Source organism: Crassostrea angulata, chromosome 1 (genome assembly GCF_025612915.1).
Source record: "Crassostrea angulata isolate pt1a10 chromosome 1, ASM2561291v2, whole genome shotgun sequence".
NCBI lineage: Eukaryota > Metazoa > Mollusca > Bivalvia > Ostreida > Ostreidae > Magallana > Magallana angulata.
Genome location: NC_069111.1, coordinates 4,370,664 through 4,389,369, shown reverse-complemented (window position 1 = coordinate 4,389,369; position 18,706 = coordinate 4,370,664). Strand labels below are relative to the sequence as shown.

Below are 18,706 nucleotides of genomic sequence, written 5' to 3'. Positions count from 1 at the left end.
TCATTCTTATACTGCATGTATGAGGGTTGGTATATTGCGATGTAAAATCTCTCTCTCTCTCTCTCTCTCTCTCTCTCTCTCTCTCTCTCTCTCTCTCTGTACTTTTGTCTTTTGTGCAATCATTTTAGAATTATAAGAGTTTTATATGTATGAATTTAATTCATTTATTTTAGATTCATGGTTTTAATAACGATTTTAACACAATGACTAAAAGTTTGTAAAGTACACGATGTAATAAGATTTTTCGTTAAAATTTCGACGCTATTTCACATCACACATATTAGATTGGTTATAAAGTAAATAAAGTTGTGTTTGTTATAAATGCTTGCAAAAAGTTAACGGTATTATCTCATTCATCTTTTTAATCAATCAGGTCTTTTCGTACATACATGTATGACCCGGTAAATAATTTCTCATCGCAAGTTAATACTTTGTGAAATTCCCGCATTTATAGAGTTGCTGAATTGTTCTCCGGATCCACGCGCCGATAGTCTTACGTATAGTAGTTTGTGTACACATCTACAGACAATTTTTTTGTTAGAGATTAGGAAAAATCACGGAACTAACAAAGTAGAAGTAAAATATATTCAGACCATACACACAACGGGTTGTGATGAGTTACCAAACAGGTGTCCGTGGAAAGGTGTGAATAACGGCATCTCGAGTACACCTGTTCAGACGTCCAAATATACACACAGTTAGTTGTAAATTACAATGACACCTAACAAGACAGACAATAACACCTGTTGTGTATAGAACCCAAGATGAAAGACAATGTTGTGTATCTGATCAGCTTCCGTACAGGAGTATCGCACGAGTGATTTTTTCATGTGAAATCACGGCGCTATTACCAGCTGTACGGAAATAAAGTTGAAAGTTATTTTATTAAATGCGCGTATATTTTTAGTACAATGCTTGAATATAATTTAACAAGAGTATGTACATGTATTTATGTATAATCTAAAATATATAAGAGATTTTTTGTTTATTTATTGCTACGTAAATAGCTGAAGTCCAAATTATTCGAGTCACCGGTAACATGGGGTTGTTATTTACTACAGCACATCAACATGTTTTTAATAAAAACATGATCTGAAATGTTTTCATTTATCATTTTTAATTGGTTAAAAGTAAGGCTGTAAATTAATTAATAAACCAGAAAGTGTTTTCAGATAACAGAAAATAAGACGTTTAAGCTCCCGATATTTTAATCGGATCGTCAGTTTCAACATCACGTGTGTTTAGAAAAAAACCCACGATGAATTAAATTCATTTGAATTTTGATTATATATCAATTGATTATTAAATATATTTGGTGAATTTATTTCAGTTCATTTAAGAACAAATGAATTAAAAGGTACCCATTTACGTCGAGTTTTCAGATCACAAAAAAATAACTTCACGTTGACAGCCCCGACAAAACTTTTTGGGTCCGTGCAACTTAAGTCGACATTCTTTTTTTTTTTTTTTAATATGACGAGGACATATATGTTTCAACCCTTGTTTAGCCATAATTTTTTTATTTCTAAACATACGCTGTTTCTATCAACGTCTCAGGTAACAATATCCACGGAGTAACACAGTGGCCACGGAGTTACACGGGCGGCCACCGTGCGACACGGTGCTTTTTCTTGAATTTTCCAATACACATACACGGTGTCACACCGTGTACACGGTGCGACACAGACCGTTTTCCACCGTGTTTTTTACACGGTGGGTGTCGGGATACTCGTGAACTGTACTGTATACATGTTCTTAATGTTATGCATGTAGCAATATAATTATATAGATGTATCCTTGATTCCTTGATATATGAACTAGACAAGGGGTATAATATGTTCGTGTATGCTTAACCCACTGTAGTGCTTAAAAATCGAGTGTGCTAGTTGATTAATTTTTGTTCTAATTTAGTAGAAATTAATATGTTTTAATTCATAGACACACACACACTCTCTCTCTCTCTCTCTCTCTCATCACTCTAACATAATGATTTGAGAATGTATACAAGGGTATTAAATTGAGCGTGTTTACACTATGATTAACATTGAAATTATGTACACCATCTGTGAAATATGGTCATACCTTCACAACATCGTCAATAATTTACCTGGCCAAATGGCCATCGATTTACATTGCTATACTACCACGTGACTAGTTTGATCCAACCAATGCACAGCTTGAAGTCGGCTATGACTGTTGCTGAAGTGACGGAGCAATAACCCAAAGGAAATTGCGAATTCATTAAAATAAAGGTAGGTAAATTAATTCATTTCTTTCTTTTACTTTAGACGAGATTGTATTGTCTTCATTTATATCATTTGATTATCAGTTATAAAGAAAAGCAAAAATCCACAGGTTTCGGGACAATGTTGCATTTCTAAGTCGGGGAAAAAGAGCAATTGTTTCATCAATATCGATTTGTGATTAACCTGTGGAGTCACACGTCTGTTCAGTGCAAATTTTATTAATGTGAAACCGATTTTAAAACACGATATCGTTCTCTATATCGTTGTAAATATACTTAACTAGTACTATTTATTTGGGTGTCAAAGTTCACAGATTGTTAATGATAGTTCTGAGCGACCAGTTTTGATACGTCACTGAAAACGCCCAAATCAAACTATATGTGACCCCTAAAACAGAGGGTGATTTCTATGTTTATATCAAAATTATGGACAGGACAAGCATTTACAAGGAGGAAGCAAGTTTTGTGTTCTGTAATGACAAACTACACACATACTTCGGGCCGGAAAAAGACACTTTTATTTCCTTGTTAGCCATTGTAGCAAAAGTTCCTGCTGAAATATGACCCTTTTTGTTACTGAACGTAGGCTGTGTACATTAAGTACATTCTATACTCTAAACACCCCGACGGAGGTCGGATGCAAACAAAATTTGATGGCATCCTCTGTCATAACAAAAACATATGTTCCGTGAAGCCGGGCCTCAGACAATGTGTATATAAACATTGGTTCACCCTTAAACTAATTTACTCGTGATCAATTACCAGACGCACGTGTCCCACACGAGCACGCTAATGAAGTTTCTGATAGCTTTCTTTCCCCGTTATTCTCTCGGTGTCAGATATAACATCACACACTCTAAGAGCTTTTTGTAAACCTTTGCAAATATTTCTGGTTACTAAAGATTCTGAACGGAAACATAAAAATGCTCTCGGATATAATTCCTGCTTCCTGCCTCTTCATTCTCCCTTTGGTGTTTAAGAGAACAGATTCCGTTACTGTTCTAATAACAGGCTCTTTCTGCCGTTACGTTAAGTGGCTGGCTTCCGCTGATGGCTTTTTGTAACTAAACTTTCTGTATTCCCTCTGCAGCGACAAGACACTATAAAAGCCGGCGGGATTATCAAATTTACCGAATATGGATGGTTTGATATCAATCATAAATCACATTTGTCTTGAGTGAGGTGGTCCATGGCGTATAGTTACATTCCGATGCCTGGTCGATACTAGGCTGAGCAAATGGTACGTGCCATTTTGTTGCGTCCTAGCCTGTAATGCACTTCTCTCCTCCGTTCTAGGCCCGCGATGGCTATATACATCTAATTAAAACTGCATGCAGTGCAACTCAAATGTATTAAAAGCAACTGCACTGATTCAACGAAAATGATCACCAAATTCACATACTTGTACATGTTTTTTCGATACGCACTGCCAATACTAGTTATAATTTGATTAAATGACAAGTATTATACGTGTTAGGTCCTTCAATTTGATTTTGTTTGGAATTGATAGTAAAACACTCGAGACAATCGGAAATGTAACAAAACCAAGAGAGCTATGAAATAACCAAATACTATAGATAGTTTGTTGGAAGTAGTTTTAAATCGGATTATAGGAAGAGAGAAAACAAAAGTTTAGTTTGGAGTGAGGCCAGCTTGATCCCAATGTAACAATATTGACATATCAGGTCGTGGTAATCCCACTGTCTCTGACTGAGTGACGGTCAGTCCGGACACACAGAGGGGACCCCAAGGCACGCGACGGTAACTAGTCAGTCACAGACTCTGGGGGTAAGGCCTGTTTTGTTCTTATCTAGTTAGATTTGGTAAAAGGACATTAATTTAAATTATTCACATCTGATATAAAAACACCAATAAAAATAGTTTGAACAGATAATTTTTGGTTTAAAATTACAAGTTACTATACAGACCATTTATGGCATTTTAAATAACATTAAATAACGATTAATTCTCGGTGATATTTCATCACTTATCTCATGAATGTGTACTTTATGCATGTATCAAAAAAAAAAATAAAAATAATTTTGACATATATAATGCCGTCACATCTCGCATTTTCTTTTGGTTTCTTAAATAACTTTGCGTGCTCTGTTGAATATTGAAATAAATACTACAAGTTGTCATTCGGTACAGTTTTTCTCCAGGAATACACGTATCACACAAACTGTCCGCAGTCGGTTTATTACATTTTTATGCTGAATGCAATCCGTGTTTACAAACGAGAGGAGCCAGAGTCCAGCTATTGTATACAGTGTAAATGTCCGGCGTCAGATAGGTTTATTACCCCCAGGTTTTGTCCCCTGGTCTTCGTAACTTGTGGAGATAAAGATAATTAATAAATAGCTGGTAGGGAGAGTATTGTGACTAAGTACACCTATAAATACACATGTATTTTTCTTATTTGATTAATAGATTAAATAAGGAAAATAAGTTTAGAATTATTTTAAAATTTGATAAAGCAAAATTCTATTTTTTCTTTATATGTTTTATGTTGTGTGTTTGCTTGACAAGAGCCAGCTAATTTGAATTAAATTTTATTATTGAAGTCAGAGATCAACGAACTGAATACATATTTATTAACAGAAAATACGTGACATATATATGTATTTCTAGAAAACTTTTTGCATGTACTTTGAAATTCCTTATTTGTTTTTTAATTATTTTCAGCAATTTAGCAATATGGCGAACGTTTTAGATCTCGATGACACTGTCAAAACATGGGCATGGACAAATTTTTTGAAAATTCGCTCCAAAGAAAACAGTAAGCTGCGTTTTGAGGATGTTCAGTTAAACGTTAACTGGTCACGTGTTCGATTCGTCACCGAGAAACCCGAGTATGACGACAAAGTCATGGTGGAGCTTCCAAAGGCACAAGTCGTCTTCCGGTCCACATTTCATAACGACACAGAAAACGAGCAGGAACACTCGTTTCAAACCGAGAGGTCGACGTCGTGCGTAAGTACCACCTGCATAGAAAAGGGATTTACTAAGGGATTTAACGTGGAACTGAAACTGGGACTTCCGGAGGAAGTGGCCGAGATCACAGCGGGATTTGGGCGAGAGGTGAACATGCAGACGGGATTTGAGGACACGAACGAGAATTCCTTGACCTGGGCTGTAAATAGCACTGTAAGGGTCAAAGGGAACCACTGCGCAACCGCCGATCTGGTTGTGAGGGAGAGTGAATTTAGCGCCAAGTACAAAATGTTAGTGAAAATACGAGGAATTGTGATTGTTTCTTTGACAAATTTAAAAGACAACAATTCATTTATTCAGTCGTTTGAAGGAGATTTCTCTCAAATAATGAAGGACGAGCAAAAGAAAGGGGTGACAGGATTTACTATAGAGGAGAGAACCGTGCACTGGCTGATAGAGGGAAACTGTAACTTCCGGTTTGGAGTAGAACAACAAATTAAATTGAAGGAAGAGCCCTTAAGTAATTGATTAGATACCTAACTTGTGTATATCACGAAGGGATGTTCTAAAGGTTGATAAGCAAGTTCATTTGTCCATATCTATGTGATTAACAGTTGGTATATAGTACAGAGCTATGTAAACTTCATTAATTAAATTCCCAGATTGTTAAATTCCAGAGATGATTCTATTTGACGTAAATGTCAACAGCTAAGATAAATGGACATCCCATCCATTGTAATCATGAACAATTAGTTTTCTGGGAAATGTCATTCATACAGACTGGAAATTAACATGTATGAAATCTATAGTTTATTTAGCAATTATAAATAGAAAACAAAATTATATTTTTGATATTCTTTATTTTTCAAAACACATTAAACTATTTTACATAATTTACTTTAATGAAGACAACTCTTATAAAATGTTAAAATATAAACATACGTATAAAAAAATCAAAAGGAATACATTTGTATACTAACAACAAAGACTGTAAAGAAAAAAATTAAAATGCTTCAAAATAATCCGCAAGTTATAACAAAAAATCTGAACAAATTTTTTAGATATACAATAATTGATAAACACACACCTTGTGACATAGGTACGTTATAATATTGCACTCTAAAGATTGTTTTCCTCATAAAAGATTATCAAGTGGAGAAAAAAATTTACGGTTGAATTGTCGTTTTTATTTACATAGTTTATTGTTATTGGAACAAATTCATTAGGTGGTTGACAAGATGTCCCTACACGTGTCTAGTTGTCTAGGTAATACTGTCTACAAGCCATTCACCACTACTCCCATCTACATTTTCATGTACATTGTGAAGATAAATGATTACTAAGATAAAAAGGTGGAGATTTTCAGTTACTGTGCGAAAAAGGCGCGGATTTAAAAGATATCTACAGAATGCACAAAGATGCATTGGACCAATATTGCTATAAAACAAATTGCAGCACCGCTGTAAAAAAAATCAGCTCAACAAGTTAATAGGTTGATATTTTCAGGAAACAAATGAAGCATAGCATTAGGAAATGTCAGCTCAGCAGGTTTTACATTTAGGCACAGCTGACAATATCACATTCAGCGTTCCCATCACAATCAATATTCTCCCTCTGTGTTGACTGTAGACTGGTTCCCCCCACCCCTCGTACCTAGGCGTCAGGGTCCTGGTCCAGCCCATTCTTAGACAGGGGCACGGCCCATGATGTCTCCTCCTTCTTCTTCAGAAAAATTATGACCTGTCCTTTCTTGTACTGAAACACAATGTAACTGATAAGTAATTTATCTGTGATTTGCTTAAAATATTAATTGTTGTTTATAATTATATCTATGCAGCAGGCAAAGTTTATTGATTAAAAAATGTAAACTTGTATATACATGTATAGAGAAGGGTTAATATGTTCCATTCACTGGTCCAATAGCAGGTCGAAAGGATTTATAGATAAGATACAAATATTACAGGTTGTGGGTCTGTAACTCTGTGTCTACTTGCCTCAGTCTTACAGCCATCAGGATCAATGTCGCCGGGCAGCTTGTTGGCTTTATAGGCATATTTGATCACTTTGCCACCCTTTTCTTCAATATCAACAGTGACCTCTAGAGTTCTAGACAAATTAAAATAAAAATCTCTCTCAATATAGGAAACAAATTTTTACTCAGAGAATTCTTCAAGAAAGATAACCCCTCTTACCTTGCATTTGGTTTTACATTAACTTGACAGTTTTTGGCAGGTTCCTTAGAAAATAGGGATTTCTTCATGGTTAACTCTGGTACAATAACAACAACTCGAATTGATGTTAAGTCTACTTCCTCTGCAGCAACTTAAACAAATGGAAAAAATAACTTATTTGATTAATCTACATGTAAATTATTCAAGTAAGGAAAATCAGTGATTAGGAAACTGAGCTTCAAATGAGTTCAAGTTAAGAAAACCAACAATACAGTAAAACAATGAAGTATAATTACCCATATATTTTACCTGATGGTACAAGCTTTTCTTAGTCAGGGTGGAAATAATTTTATATAATATATAATTATAAATAAATCATAAATGTTTTATAAATACAAGTTTGCAAGTGAAAACATGTCTGAATGTGTTTTATGAGTGTATAAAACACATGCATTTATATTGACATCTATACATAACATGCAGTTTAAGTTATTGAATCGTTGATTTGCCGAAGCGTTTCCAGCCTGTCGTGTCTTAATGAATTGACAACACATCAGGCACGTAGCATCAGGGGGGGCCAGGGGGGGCCTGGCCCCCCCCACTTTTTCTCGCAGCAACAAATTTTTTAAAATATACATATAAAAAATGGAATTATCATTGAGTTGGCCCCCCCACTTTTTTGGGAGTATGTAAAAAATTGATATGAAAATAAGGAAATGAGAAGTGAAATTGAAGTTTTATAGTAAGCCGCCCCCCCCCCCCCCCCCCCCCCCCCCCCCCCCCCCCCCCCCCCCCCCCCCACGGATTAAGATTTTGGGAAACATAACAGTTTCCTTTTTTTTTTTTTTTTTTTTTTTTTTTGCTTGTCAAGATTTTTTGGATAACTCTGGCCCCCCCACTTTCAAAAACGATGCTACGTGCCTGCACATTATTTTGACGAGGGACATGCATAGATAACGCCATCGCCAGGGCGTGTCATGTCTTATCTGATCGGTTACGATCTTAGCGCCTAATACTTCAAATGGACAGGCAAGAATGAACGGAATACACATACATAATCGTATGGTATATTATTACCTGTTGGTATTCTCGTGTCTGTTGCCATTTTACTTCAATCAAAGGAAAATAATTCTGTCAAAATTTTACGATATACGCGATAAATGCGAAACAGAAAGTAGTAATAGTAGTTACCAAATCCAAAACTGAGCATCGCTATTTATCCGGAAAAAAATAACTGCCTCCACCAATGCAAATGGTGTGTCTTGGGTAATTGTTTCCACCACGCTTTGTTGATTTTAATAATAAATACATTTTCCTTTCGTCAAAGAAATCGATATAATATAAAAATTCCAAGATTTCTGCTTTTTCCACCCAGAGAAATCAGGTGTGCTCGAGGACAGCCTGACAGGACCGACCCGGCAACCCACTCAGGTATTCATCCCATGTACCCTTCTTTTTCTTCAGTACCTCCAGTCTTTCATTCAGGCCGAAATTTACATAAAATTTACATTTCATAAAAGATATATATGGGTACGATTTTTACAAGATGTCGTACATGTATAAGGTAGACCGAATGTATAAATTAGATCAGATATATGTCATAAACGAATGATTTATTTAAAAAAAATTAACAATGCTGCACATAATTAAAAAAATGATACATACTTACAGAAGAAAGACCGAAAAATCTTTTAAAACCATTCGTGTAAATTATACTTCCTTGTATATAGCAATATAATAGTAGATACATATGTATGTACCGATAATTACAATTGCTGAACTCTCTCTCTCTCTCTCTCTCTCTCTCTCTCTCTCTCTCTCTCTCTCTCTCTCTCTCTCTCTCTCTCTGAAAGCTGATCCTGATGTTATATTCAATGTTTCCTCGGTAGCTGACACAGGACATCCGCCAGTTTCTGGTAGTCTGACATTTCGTTGTAGATGTTGGCAGATACCCGAATGTACAGCTCTCCCTGGACGTGGTATATAGCGGTGTTGGTCTTGTATTTGTGGGTCAGGTCCATGAACAGTTTCTCCGAGCCTTCCTTGATAAATAAAGTCGACTTGATTATGAAATAATACATACTCCCTACAAAGTCATATTGAAGTAAAATAGGTCCTTGACCTCCTCCAATTAACTTTTTTACTTACCTTGATCTCTGACGTTGAAATTCCTTCAGACTAAGATTTATATAATGTTGCTTATGTGTAAAGACAAAAAAAATTTGGCCAAGAACAAAATCTGACAGAAAGAGACAAACGGACCAGATTGTATAGACGGACAGACCATGGGACAATCAAAAACAAAAAATTCTCAATTTAGCGAAGTAAATTTCCAAAAGGAAAATTTAAAATGACTTAATTAACTAACAACCATTCATTCAACGAATATCACTTCATCAAAGCTACATATACTGTATACGCTTTAAAAAGTCAACCCGAAAAATTGCTTCGAAAATTTAATTTTCTTTAATGAAAAAAAGGGAAAGAAAGCTAGATGACAAAAGTGTATGTAGGGGAAGACCCAGTATCCTCTGTTACAAGGTGTCCATACCAACTCATCACGATTCTTACCAATGTTTTAGGGTAATCCTCGTATTCCGGTAACAGGACCATTCTCATTCCGGGGGCTTCCATAGATCCGGGAATCTGAAGGACGTCGGTGTTCAGTCTCTCCGTTAACATAATTGTGGCCTTGTCCAATAAATCTCTTTTGTATCGATTTATCTTCTCCTACATGTGAATAACTTTAGATTGGTACATGTAACAACAAATGAAATTAACGATAAAAAGAAAAAGTCCTTTAAAAAGAATTATTAGTGTTACAAATTGTATGTATGGATGTATAAATTTGGTACTACAGAAGTACTGTACAATGTACTCTTATATTTAAAATAATTACTGACCATCCCACCCAATTCCTTAAGGAACAGGATAGCATCTGGAACCAGAAAGTACGGAATATCGTCTCTTGTTCCTTGTACACAAAATTCTATCTGGAAGCCGTTGTTATATTGTCTCGACGTCACGAGGGGAGTGCACCAACTCTGGTGATCCCTGTGGACCCAGAGAAAAGCGCACCCCCGAGGGGTATACAACCACTTGTGGAAATTTCCGACGTAGAAATCTGGACAGAGATCCTCTAGATTTATCTCCACTTGCCCTGGAGCATGAGCACCGTCAATCAAAACCAAAACCCCGCGCTTTCGGCACTCCTCTATCATTTTCTTGATAGGGAACAGTAGTGCAGTAGAGCTCGTGATATGATCTGGAAACAACCCAATTACAAGCCATTTTACAGGAAACTTTACTCTTTTACATGACAGATATATCTTTACAGATTTTATAGATTTGGGATTTACCTAATATCACAACTTTAATATTGGGATATTTTTTCAGACATGACGTCATAGCCTCTGTCAGCTCCGACACGTCCTTGATAGGAAACTGTATCTGTAACTCACGCACGTGCCCTTATTTAAGAAAAGGAACTGAGGTACTGTTTCATGAATTCAGTGCTTGGAGATATAAAAATTTGTACAAATTGATATTGAAGATATAACGTTACAAGACCTTAATGACATCAGACGAACCTGAGAACATTTGAACAATCCTGCTGCAGGTATTTCTCACAGCGTCGTATGTGTACGTTGTTGTCAATATCTCGTCCCCAACCTTCCACGGGAAGGCTCTCAAAACTGTGTTCACCCCTGCAGAAAACAGTTTTTCCTTCAGATAAATATTTGGACTCATTTATGATAATATGCTAGTAAGTGTATTCATGATTGCATCAAAAACGTATCATTCATTAGTTTTCATACCTGTGGTGGCATTTTGGACAAAAACCAAATTATTGACATCCGCTCCCAAGAACCCGGCAGCTGCTTGCAAAGATTTCATGTACATCCGGGGTAGGACTTCCCGGAAGTAGGTCCCGGTGTTGTCGTTCTGAACGTCCAACAACCTGCAAAAGTCAGTCGGAATGGTTTATCTTTTCTGAGCGTCCAGAAGCCTTAACATTATAAAGTAGCGTAGCTAAGGACAAATTATTTGTAAGTATGCTATCGCCAACCCCCCCCCCCCCCATCCCCATCCGAAGGTGAGCATTTATACGACAATAATATTCAGTCATGTTATTGTAATGTACTTACAGAAAAAGCCCTATTAGATATACAAAACTTTTTTTTCATTTTGTCTACATTAAATCAAATATATTTGGAAAAAATGAAAGAAATTGAAAAACAGAACACACCCCAATAGACACCAAAGAACCAAGAAAAGTAACTCCACAAAAGCAAAAAGTTCTCGAGATTTGCAATGATAAAATAACTGGTCTCTTTTTAAAACTGAGATGCAGAAAATGTTTTAGAAACACGTGCTTAAAGTGCTTCACCTGCCTTAAAATGAGCCTTACAATTATGATACTACAATTGATCCTATTTATTTCATTTAGATTCTTTATTGTTTTGTTGCTAGAGAAGCTTAACACTAAAAGACTATCGTTGAATTTTGTTATGTTGTGAGGTCACTGTGCATCGAATATCATTTCTCTAAGCCTTATGAGCAAGCTTGTTATCATGAAAATAATATGCTGGAACTATACACAAACACCTTGAAAATTATGAATTGCGAATTAATGGAATGGAACTTGTCGAAATATACAACATAATGGCGCATTCGTCAATTAAATGATAAATAAAACCTTTAGTTTATTTTTATCGAGCTAATGTATATCATTCTCTTAGTCATAATGCTGTCCAATGATATTATGATAGTTATCAGATGAACTGATGCACTGGCATTTCAAATAACCAAGGTTAACAAGACAACGTTTCTACACGTTAAAATACCCGTTTTGGATGTCGGTACATGTACGTTATATTGTGGTTCTATTTGAACGATTAACGAATATCTTTCAATTTTCATCATTATAACACATCTCTTGTATATACCACAAAAACAATAGAGTATTGACAATATTTAAGTATATATTTAACCATCTCCCCCCAAAAATTGAATCAAAATAGAACTGTATTAGCGATCTATTGTGAGGAACCCTGTTGCCTTACTGCTTCTGTTTGTCTCGTATCAGAACGGGAACCTCTCCATAAGCCGCGTGATTCATAAAGACGTAACCCTCCTCAAAATGGAAGCACTCTTTCTTCATCTCAGCACCAAACTCAATCTTTGACAAGTCCATTGCAATAAGAATAAGCCAACTGAAAGCTGAGTGAACCTAGACCCTGATCCTGAAGTGATCTGAACTGAACGGGTTGTGATAGGTAGAGGAATGCATGTGCACCTGTATACAGTCGGAGCGAGGTAACGGGGACCGACATATAGGACGCTGTTATCCAGGACGTGTACCTGTGTATATTTGTGTACCTTAATACTCTACATTTGTATACCTGTATAAATACATTAAGAGGACAAGATGGTCGTGGCAATTTTAAGACTATATTTACCTCAGTAGACGAAAAGCTCTGTTCAAAGATGCAAGAAAAAGTTAAAGCTTTAAAGCCAAAAGTTTTTCTTCACTAAAAATTAATTTATGGCAATGAATACCATTTTTAAAATTTTAAGGGGGCTGAGGGGTGGCTGCCATTTTAGACAATATTGATCTCCTTTAAAAGAAGAGCTCCATATAAAGATAATGGGAAGTGATGAAATTTTATATTAAAATATATGAAATTTTTCTTTAACAAATAGTAGTTGATAGCTTCAGAAATCGCATATAAAATTTTCAAATAAATCTGATGGTTTTATATTATATTATATTTTGACCCCCCAGCCTCCTTAAGACGGATCTGACGTGTAATTTGTTGACCCCTCAGCCTTCTAATCCGGTCAAATTAAATTTCATCCATTCACAAAGATCATCTCCCCTTAAATGCAGAGATATTGTGTTTTACATTTTTCACTCCTGTCTTTTAATAAGTTTCCTCCTCATCATATTTAGTTTTTGTGTTTAATAAAACCGGATAAATACTTACTTATAACATATGAGTAGTCGTAGATCACATGAGGGTTTTACCAAAACAACTGACTATCATTTTTGATGACATGGCAACTCTTTCAAGCGAGTATTTTGAATAGATTTTTTGACGAATAATTGATTATTTTATGTTGTACTACGAATAACGACATTGCCTATGTTTGAGGGATCTGTGTTGGTAACCTGTTAATTTTCCATTTTTATTAGTCCCCTACCGGTTTTCACCGGAGGGGACTATAGCTTTCCTCTGCGTCCGTCAGTCCGTCCGTCCGTCCGTCCGTCCGTCCGTCTGTCTGTCCCACTTCAGTTTTCCACACTTTTTTTCTTTATGCGTTTGAGGAATAATATGAAATTTGCTGAACAGCTTCAAAATGTCAAACTACAGATCAAGTTTACAATTTTGTAGCGTCTGGTTGACATATTTCGAGAAAATTAGTTTTTTATATTCCAATTTTTTAATGTTCGGGTTCGATATTCTGCATAACAGTGCATTGTTTTCACAATTTCCACAAACCGGTAGGGGACGTGTATTGCTTATGCAATACTCACTTTTTTTCTTTATGCGTTTGAGGAATAATATGAAATTTGCTGAACAGCTTCAAAATGTCAAACTACAGATCAAGTTTACACTTTTGTAGCGTCTGGTTGACATATTTTCGAGAAAATTAGTTTTTTATATTCCAATTTTTTAATGTTCGGGTTCGATATTCTGCATAACAGTGCATTGTTTTCATAATTTCCACAAACCGGTAGGGGACATGTATTGCTTATGCAATACTCTCAGAATGCTTTTTCAACTCGTGTCTGTTGCTAGGGCGAAAATACGAAGCTGTGAATGCAAAAGTGCAAGGATGCAAAAACGAAGCAATAATTAAGATGCAAAGGCAAAGGGGCAATGTGATTATTGTTTTTGGGAGTTGATTTTAATCAACTCTCCTATGCAGTTACTCAGACAAACCGAAAGTGAAACATTGTTTGGACCTCAGCACAAATCATTGCTGCTGACAAGACTTAGTTCTTGAAAATAATTGATGAATTCGATCTAATGTATGCTTAAGCATTGTTTTTCAAGGAAACTTATTTATAAATACCTTGAAAATAGTCAGATTTTAAATGGTACGAACAATTTATCTATTTTTTGTAGTCGTATATATTCCTACGCCAGAGTTCAATATAATCTCGTTCAACTCGACGCTCGGCTGTCTCCGTAAATCCTTGTCGGATATTTATGGTGTCAGCAGAGCGTTTGGTTGAACGAAACTAGAGTTCAATATTGCTTGGATCCATACAATGTCGGAGAAATATTTCTATTACTGATACATAGTTTGATTGAATTCATTTTATCATAAAATATTATTTATCATGATTCATATGGGGGGTTCTCGACATTCTTGTCAAAAAAGTCCAAAAATTCATATTATAAAAAATGTGCGTAATTCATCAACTACATGTACTTGTCATGCAAAATAACATATCATTGTTTTTAAAATAAATAAACATCGACAAAATCAAATCCCGTCAGTTCTTCAGTACTTTGATTTCGTTATTAAACCTTTGTACTTAAGGTGGCTCTATACACCCACAGTTTATTCCAATTTTCAATAGAAGACCACAAAACATATACTTATCAAATATTAAAATGACGATAGGGATACTATAGGTATTTTTAAAGAATTTTTTAATGTTTTTCGTGTTTTTGTAAAATATTTTTTAAAAAGACAGCTATCAACAAATTGAGAGAAATTATTTTGTCATATGATGGATATTTCCTTCGGACACATAAAAAAAAATATAACACTTCTTAACATTCAAAAATGTTATTTTTGCAATTTTTTTTAGTATTTCATCAAAACATATTTTTTCATATTTTCTTACTCTGTTGACAAATCATCTGAAAAAGTTGCTTGATGTTATAAGAAAATGTATTTTAATAAATGTGAAATAAAAAATTGAATGAAAACAATTGCAAATAAACACAAAAAATATTTTAAATTTTATTTGGTATGAAAGTTCCTCATGTAAGGGTTATCGTTCTTAAGTCCCAAGGCCCAAACACCTTGGGGACTTTTCATTTCTGAGTTGAAGAAAATTTCCTAAATATAATGTTGGAATGATAAATACATGCATATTTCATTATAGACTTTGCCCTGTATAAGTGAATATATTCGCTTTAGTGCAAAACTAAGTCAAATAAATAAAGGGGAACATTGACTAGGCTAATAGGATTTATGTATCCCAACCTTAGAGAAATTCAAAGCAAACCTCTCATCCCCGTTAGGTGCCGATATTAATATGCATTAAAGTATATTATAATTGAAATATTTTCACCTGTTTAGATTTTTCTTTCACGGTATTCAACCAAAAAATACGTTTTAGAAATTTTTGGAAAGTTAAAAAATTTATTGTTCTCGATGGGAATCGAACTCATAACCTACTGATTTGTAGTGAACCCACTAACCCACTGCGCTACGGTGTAACATATCGATAGTGCTAAAGAAACTCTTTAAAAATTTATACTTGATTTTATTGTTTATTTCGATAAATAATACCACACAACGTGAAGATGTCACATACCACATTACTTGTAATTAATGAATTTTCCAATTATCAAATTAAATCTATCCATTTAACAAATTTTTTTCAAAATAGCGGTTCCCATACAATTCACCTCAGTTTAAATCAGCCAGTACCGGAAATGCATGTTTCCAGGTTTACTTTTTTGCGTACTGCGTCATCAAAAAGTGGTGTATAGAGCCACCTTAATTTGCAACCAAACCTTCGTACTTAATTTGCAAGTAAACTTACCCATAAAAATAGAATAACCTGACACCCCTTAGAATGAACTGCCCCAAGGGTATACAAGTCAGCGCAGCCTGCAGCTGATCATGAGGGAGTCTGGCTAAGATGCTCGAAGGTGACACACAGAGAAGCTTTAGCAGAAAAAGAAAGGTATTAAGAAGGTAAACGTCAAAAAGGGGCTAGGGTAGGAATAGTTTCACCACCAGTATTGGTATCTTGGGAATTTAGTTGGGACTCAGGACGTAGTAGATCTGCAAAAGTTTGAGTCACCTGATTCCCAATATTAATAGGCATCCAGTACCGGGAAGTCTGCGGTGACAGTTAGCCCAGTGTATAGTTTACCTGGTAAAGTCTCTGGTAAAATTATTTAATATTAGCAAATCATTAAAACTCTGAAAGAGTAGAGGACAATATTTTTATGATCAGGTCAATCAAAATACCCAGAGTATCTTAGGAAAATTATATATCCCTTATAAAGAAACCTTATACTTATTATTGTTAGAGAAACACATTACAGCCATCGCTGTTTTCCAGACAAAATGACATTTGCTGATATAGACAGCAAACAACAAATAAGTGAAAAACGACCATTTGAGTGTACAGCGAGAAACTCAAACTAACTAAGACATTTTATTTTTCAACAAGAAAAATTAAACACCATTATTGAACTTTCAAATTGAATTTAATATTAACCACTTTAATAATCAAGAATAATTTTACAAAAATGAGAACATTTCAAAAATAGTTAAAAAAAATATATCTCTTATATATTGAAAAAAAATGTTTCTAACAACTTGCATGCATACAGTACCAAAAAAAGTTTTAAAATATAATTTCAATAAATATTTTAAGATTATACATTCAAATATTGACATATCTTAATCTTATTTTGAATTCATAATTCTAATAAATGCTTTAAATTTTATTTGAAAAAAAAAACAGCGTTGAAGTTATATGTCAGTAAAACAGATTCTCAATCAAGAAAAAAAGTCTCGAAACCTTTTTGAATGTCTCTTTTATAAAAAAGTACACTGTGAAAAGAATCCCAGTGTATTACTTATTTATTAGTACTTTCTTCCTTTTAGCATAATGAAATAAATAGGAAAAAGCTCAAAACTACAGAAAGTTGACCAGATTCTAAATGGCCAGAAAACGATAACAATTTCCTAGCTGATGGCACAAGCATAAACGGTATTAGACACGTTGCAAAATTTACAATGAAATTCCACAAGAATAGGAACTTCTTAAAAATTTAATTCTTCAAATAAACATTGTCACAATGTAACATAAACCAACCACAGATTGACAAAAATGGTATTTCACTACATGCGTTTACTAGTGTTTGTTTCGGTACACATAGAACCATTTTAAAAAGAGCTTGGGCTTTGGGTAGTTGTGTCAAACAGCAATGTGACCTAGGCCTGTCTATTTCATTGATATAGCCACTCGGCTATGGCTCTTTGAAATCAACAAGATTTGTCTGGCCTTTGAGCTATGGTGCATATTTTGCTTGAAACCAAGTCTTTTTTAACTTGTTTTGACGCAAGGAATAGATAACTATGCCCTACTGAAAGGTCCTGTTTAAATGGTTCTAAATGTGATTAGATATCGACAAAACGAAATTTCATGATTTGATATAACTTTGTTTTTGACAATTAAAGAAGCATAACCTTACTCCTTCTCTTCATTTCCCTTTCTATTACATTCATCACTCGTGTCTTTCCTAGATCTTATGCCCTATTCAGCGTTCCTTGGTAGGTGACAGAGGACATCCGCTAGTCTCTCGTAGTCTGACATTTCGTTGTAGATGTTTACAGAAAGCCGTACGTACAACTGTCATTATTGAACAGGGTAAGTCACTACGTTGATCTTATATCTGTGGGTCCAACTCTTCGAACATTTTCTTGATAGGAAACATAAATGCAGCGGAACTTGTTATATGATCTGAAAAAATCCCATTGCAAACCATTCTATTTATAGTTTGGCTCTTGACGACCTACATGACCGAGATAACTTTTTTTTACTTAATATCACTAGTTTGAGATTGGTTCAGACATGACGTCATAGCATTTGTCGTTCTGAACGTCCAGCAACCTGTAAAAGTTATAGTGCTTTATCTTTACTGAGCGCCCTGAAGTCCATATGTATTGCTATATATATATTGAATCTAACTAATTAATCTTTTTTTTTTAAGTATTTCACCCATGACAACATATAAGCTTACTCAGTAGTCAATACCCAACAGTCATCTTTAAGAAAAAAAGAAGCCCGTTTTCGAAATAAATGTATCCATTTTATGTCGTGCGTTCACTCTCTATTTAATCTTTAAGATGGAATGCTACACCAAAATTTTATATCATTGACCGTTAAAGTATCATTCTGAAACATGATTTCGTTGTTCAAAAAAGGATACATGCTCTCAAATATTTTTGTTTTATGAGGAAGTGAAAAATCTGTTTTGGTTGCAGCTAACACTGTAGAGATAAAATTTGGTGTGAATAAATCACTGAATTATAACAATGAAATATATTTTAAAAGTCTTTATAATGGTAAAATGAAAGTCGC

General features: G+C 34.8%; 3 protein-coding genes across 5 annotated transcripts; 1 reads left to right on the top strand and 2 right to left on the bottom strand.

Annotated features, from left to right (window-relative positions):
• The first annotated feature begins 2,116 nt into the window (after positions 1-2,116).
• LOC128174388 (uncharacterized) lies at positions 2,117-6,024 on the top strand. Of its 3 annotated transcripts, none has more exons than XM_052839966.1 (3): positions 2,121-2,252; positions 3,931-4,033; positions 4,931-6,024. In XM_052839966.1, exon 3 carries the CDS (start codon positions 4,943-4,945, stop codon positions 5,705-5,707), a length of 765 nt encoding a protein of 254 aa, XP_052695926.1. In that variant the 5' UTR covers positions 2,121-2,252; positions 3,931-4,033; positions 4,931-4,942; the 3' UTR covers positions 5,708-6,024. The 3 variants fall into 3 exon arrangements, with proteins under 3 accessions (XP_052695915.1, XP_052695926.1, XP_052695921.1); XM_052839961.1 differs by lacking the exon at positions 2,121-2,252 and adding an exon at positions 3,336-3,485; XM_052839955.1 differs by lacking the exon at positions 3,931-4,033 and having other exon boundaries at positions 2,117-2,252.
• LOC128174483 (uncharacterized) lies at positions 6,020-8,558 on the bottom strand. Its single transcript, XM_052840031.1, has 4 exons — positions 8,428-8,558; positions 7,372-7,501; positions 7,174-7,285; positions 6,020-6,934 (listed from the first exon to the last, which is right to left on the bottom strand). Exons 1-4 carry the CDS (start codon positions 8,453-8,455, stop codon positions 6,833-6,835), a joined length of 372 nt encoding a protein of 123 aa, XP_052695991.1. The 5' UTR covers positions 8,456-8,558; the 3' UTR covers positions 6,020-6,832.
• Positions 8,559-8,979: 421 nt separating this feature from the next.
• Positions 8,980-12,566, bottom strand: LOC128174350 (uncharacterized). Its single transcript, XM_052839921.1, has 7 exons — positions 12,417-12,566; positions 11,169-11,311; positions 10,941-11,057; positions 10,710-10,820; positions 10,254-10,615; positions 9,922-10,080; positions 8,980-9,392 (listed from the first exon to the last, which is right to left on the bottom strand). The coding sequence occupies exons 1-7, from the start codon at positions 12,545-12,547 to the stop codon at positions 9,222-9,224; spliced, it is 1,194 nt and encodes a 397-aa protein (XP_052695881.1). The 5' UTR covers positions 12,548-12,566; the 3' UTR covers positions 8,980-9,221.
• Between the last annotated feature and the right edge of the window lie 6,140 nt (positions 12,567-18,706).

Excerpts from the sequence above, each read along its gene's own strand:
- LOC128174350 (XM_052839921.1), bottom strand. The coding sequence starts at position 12,547 with ATGGACTTGTCAAAGATTGAGTTTGGTGCTGAGATGAAGAAAGAGTGC. Across the intron at positions 10,081-10,253 it reads TTAAGGAATTGGGTGGGATG|GAGAAGATAAATCGATACAA; the intron begins GTCAGTAATTAT and ends ATTCACATGTAG. Across the intron at positions 9,393-9,921 it reads AGGATTACCCTAAAACATTG|GAAGGCTCGGAGAAACTGTT; the intron begins GTAAGAATCGTG and ends TTATTTATCAAG.
- LOC128174483 (XM_052840031.1), bottom strand. The coding sequence starts at position 8,455 with ATGGCAACAGACACGAGAATACCAACAG. Across the intron at positions 7,502-8,427 it reads AGACACGAGAATACCAACAG|TTGCTGCAGAGGAAGTAGAC; the intron begins GTAATAATATAC and ends CATTTGTTTAAG. Across the intron at positions 6,935-7,173 it reads CTGATGGCTGTAAGACTGAG|TACAAGAAAGGACAGGTCAT; the intron begins GCAAGTAGACAC and ends ATTGTGTTTCAG.
- LOC128174388 (XM_052839955.1), top strand. The coding sequence starts at position 4,943 with ATGGCGAACGTTTTAGATCTCGATGACACTGTCAAAACATGGGCATGG.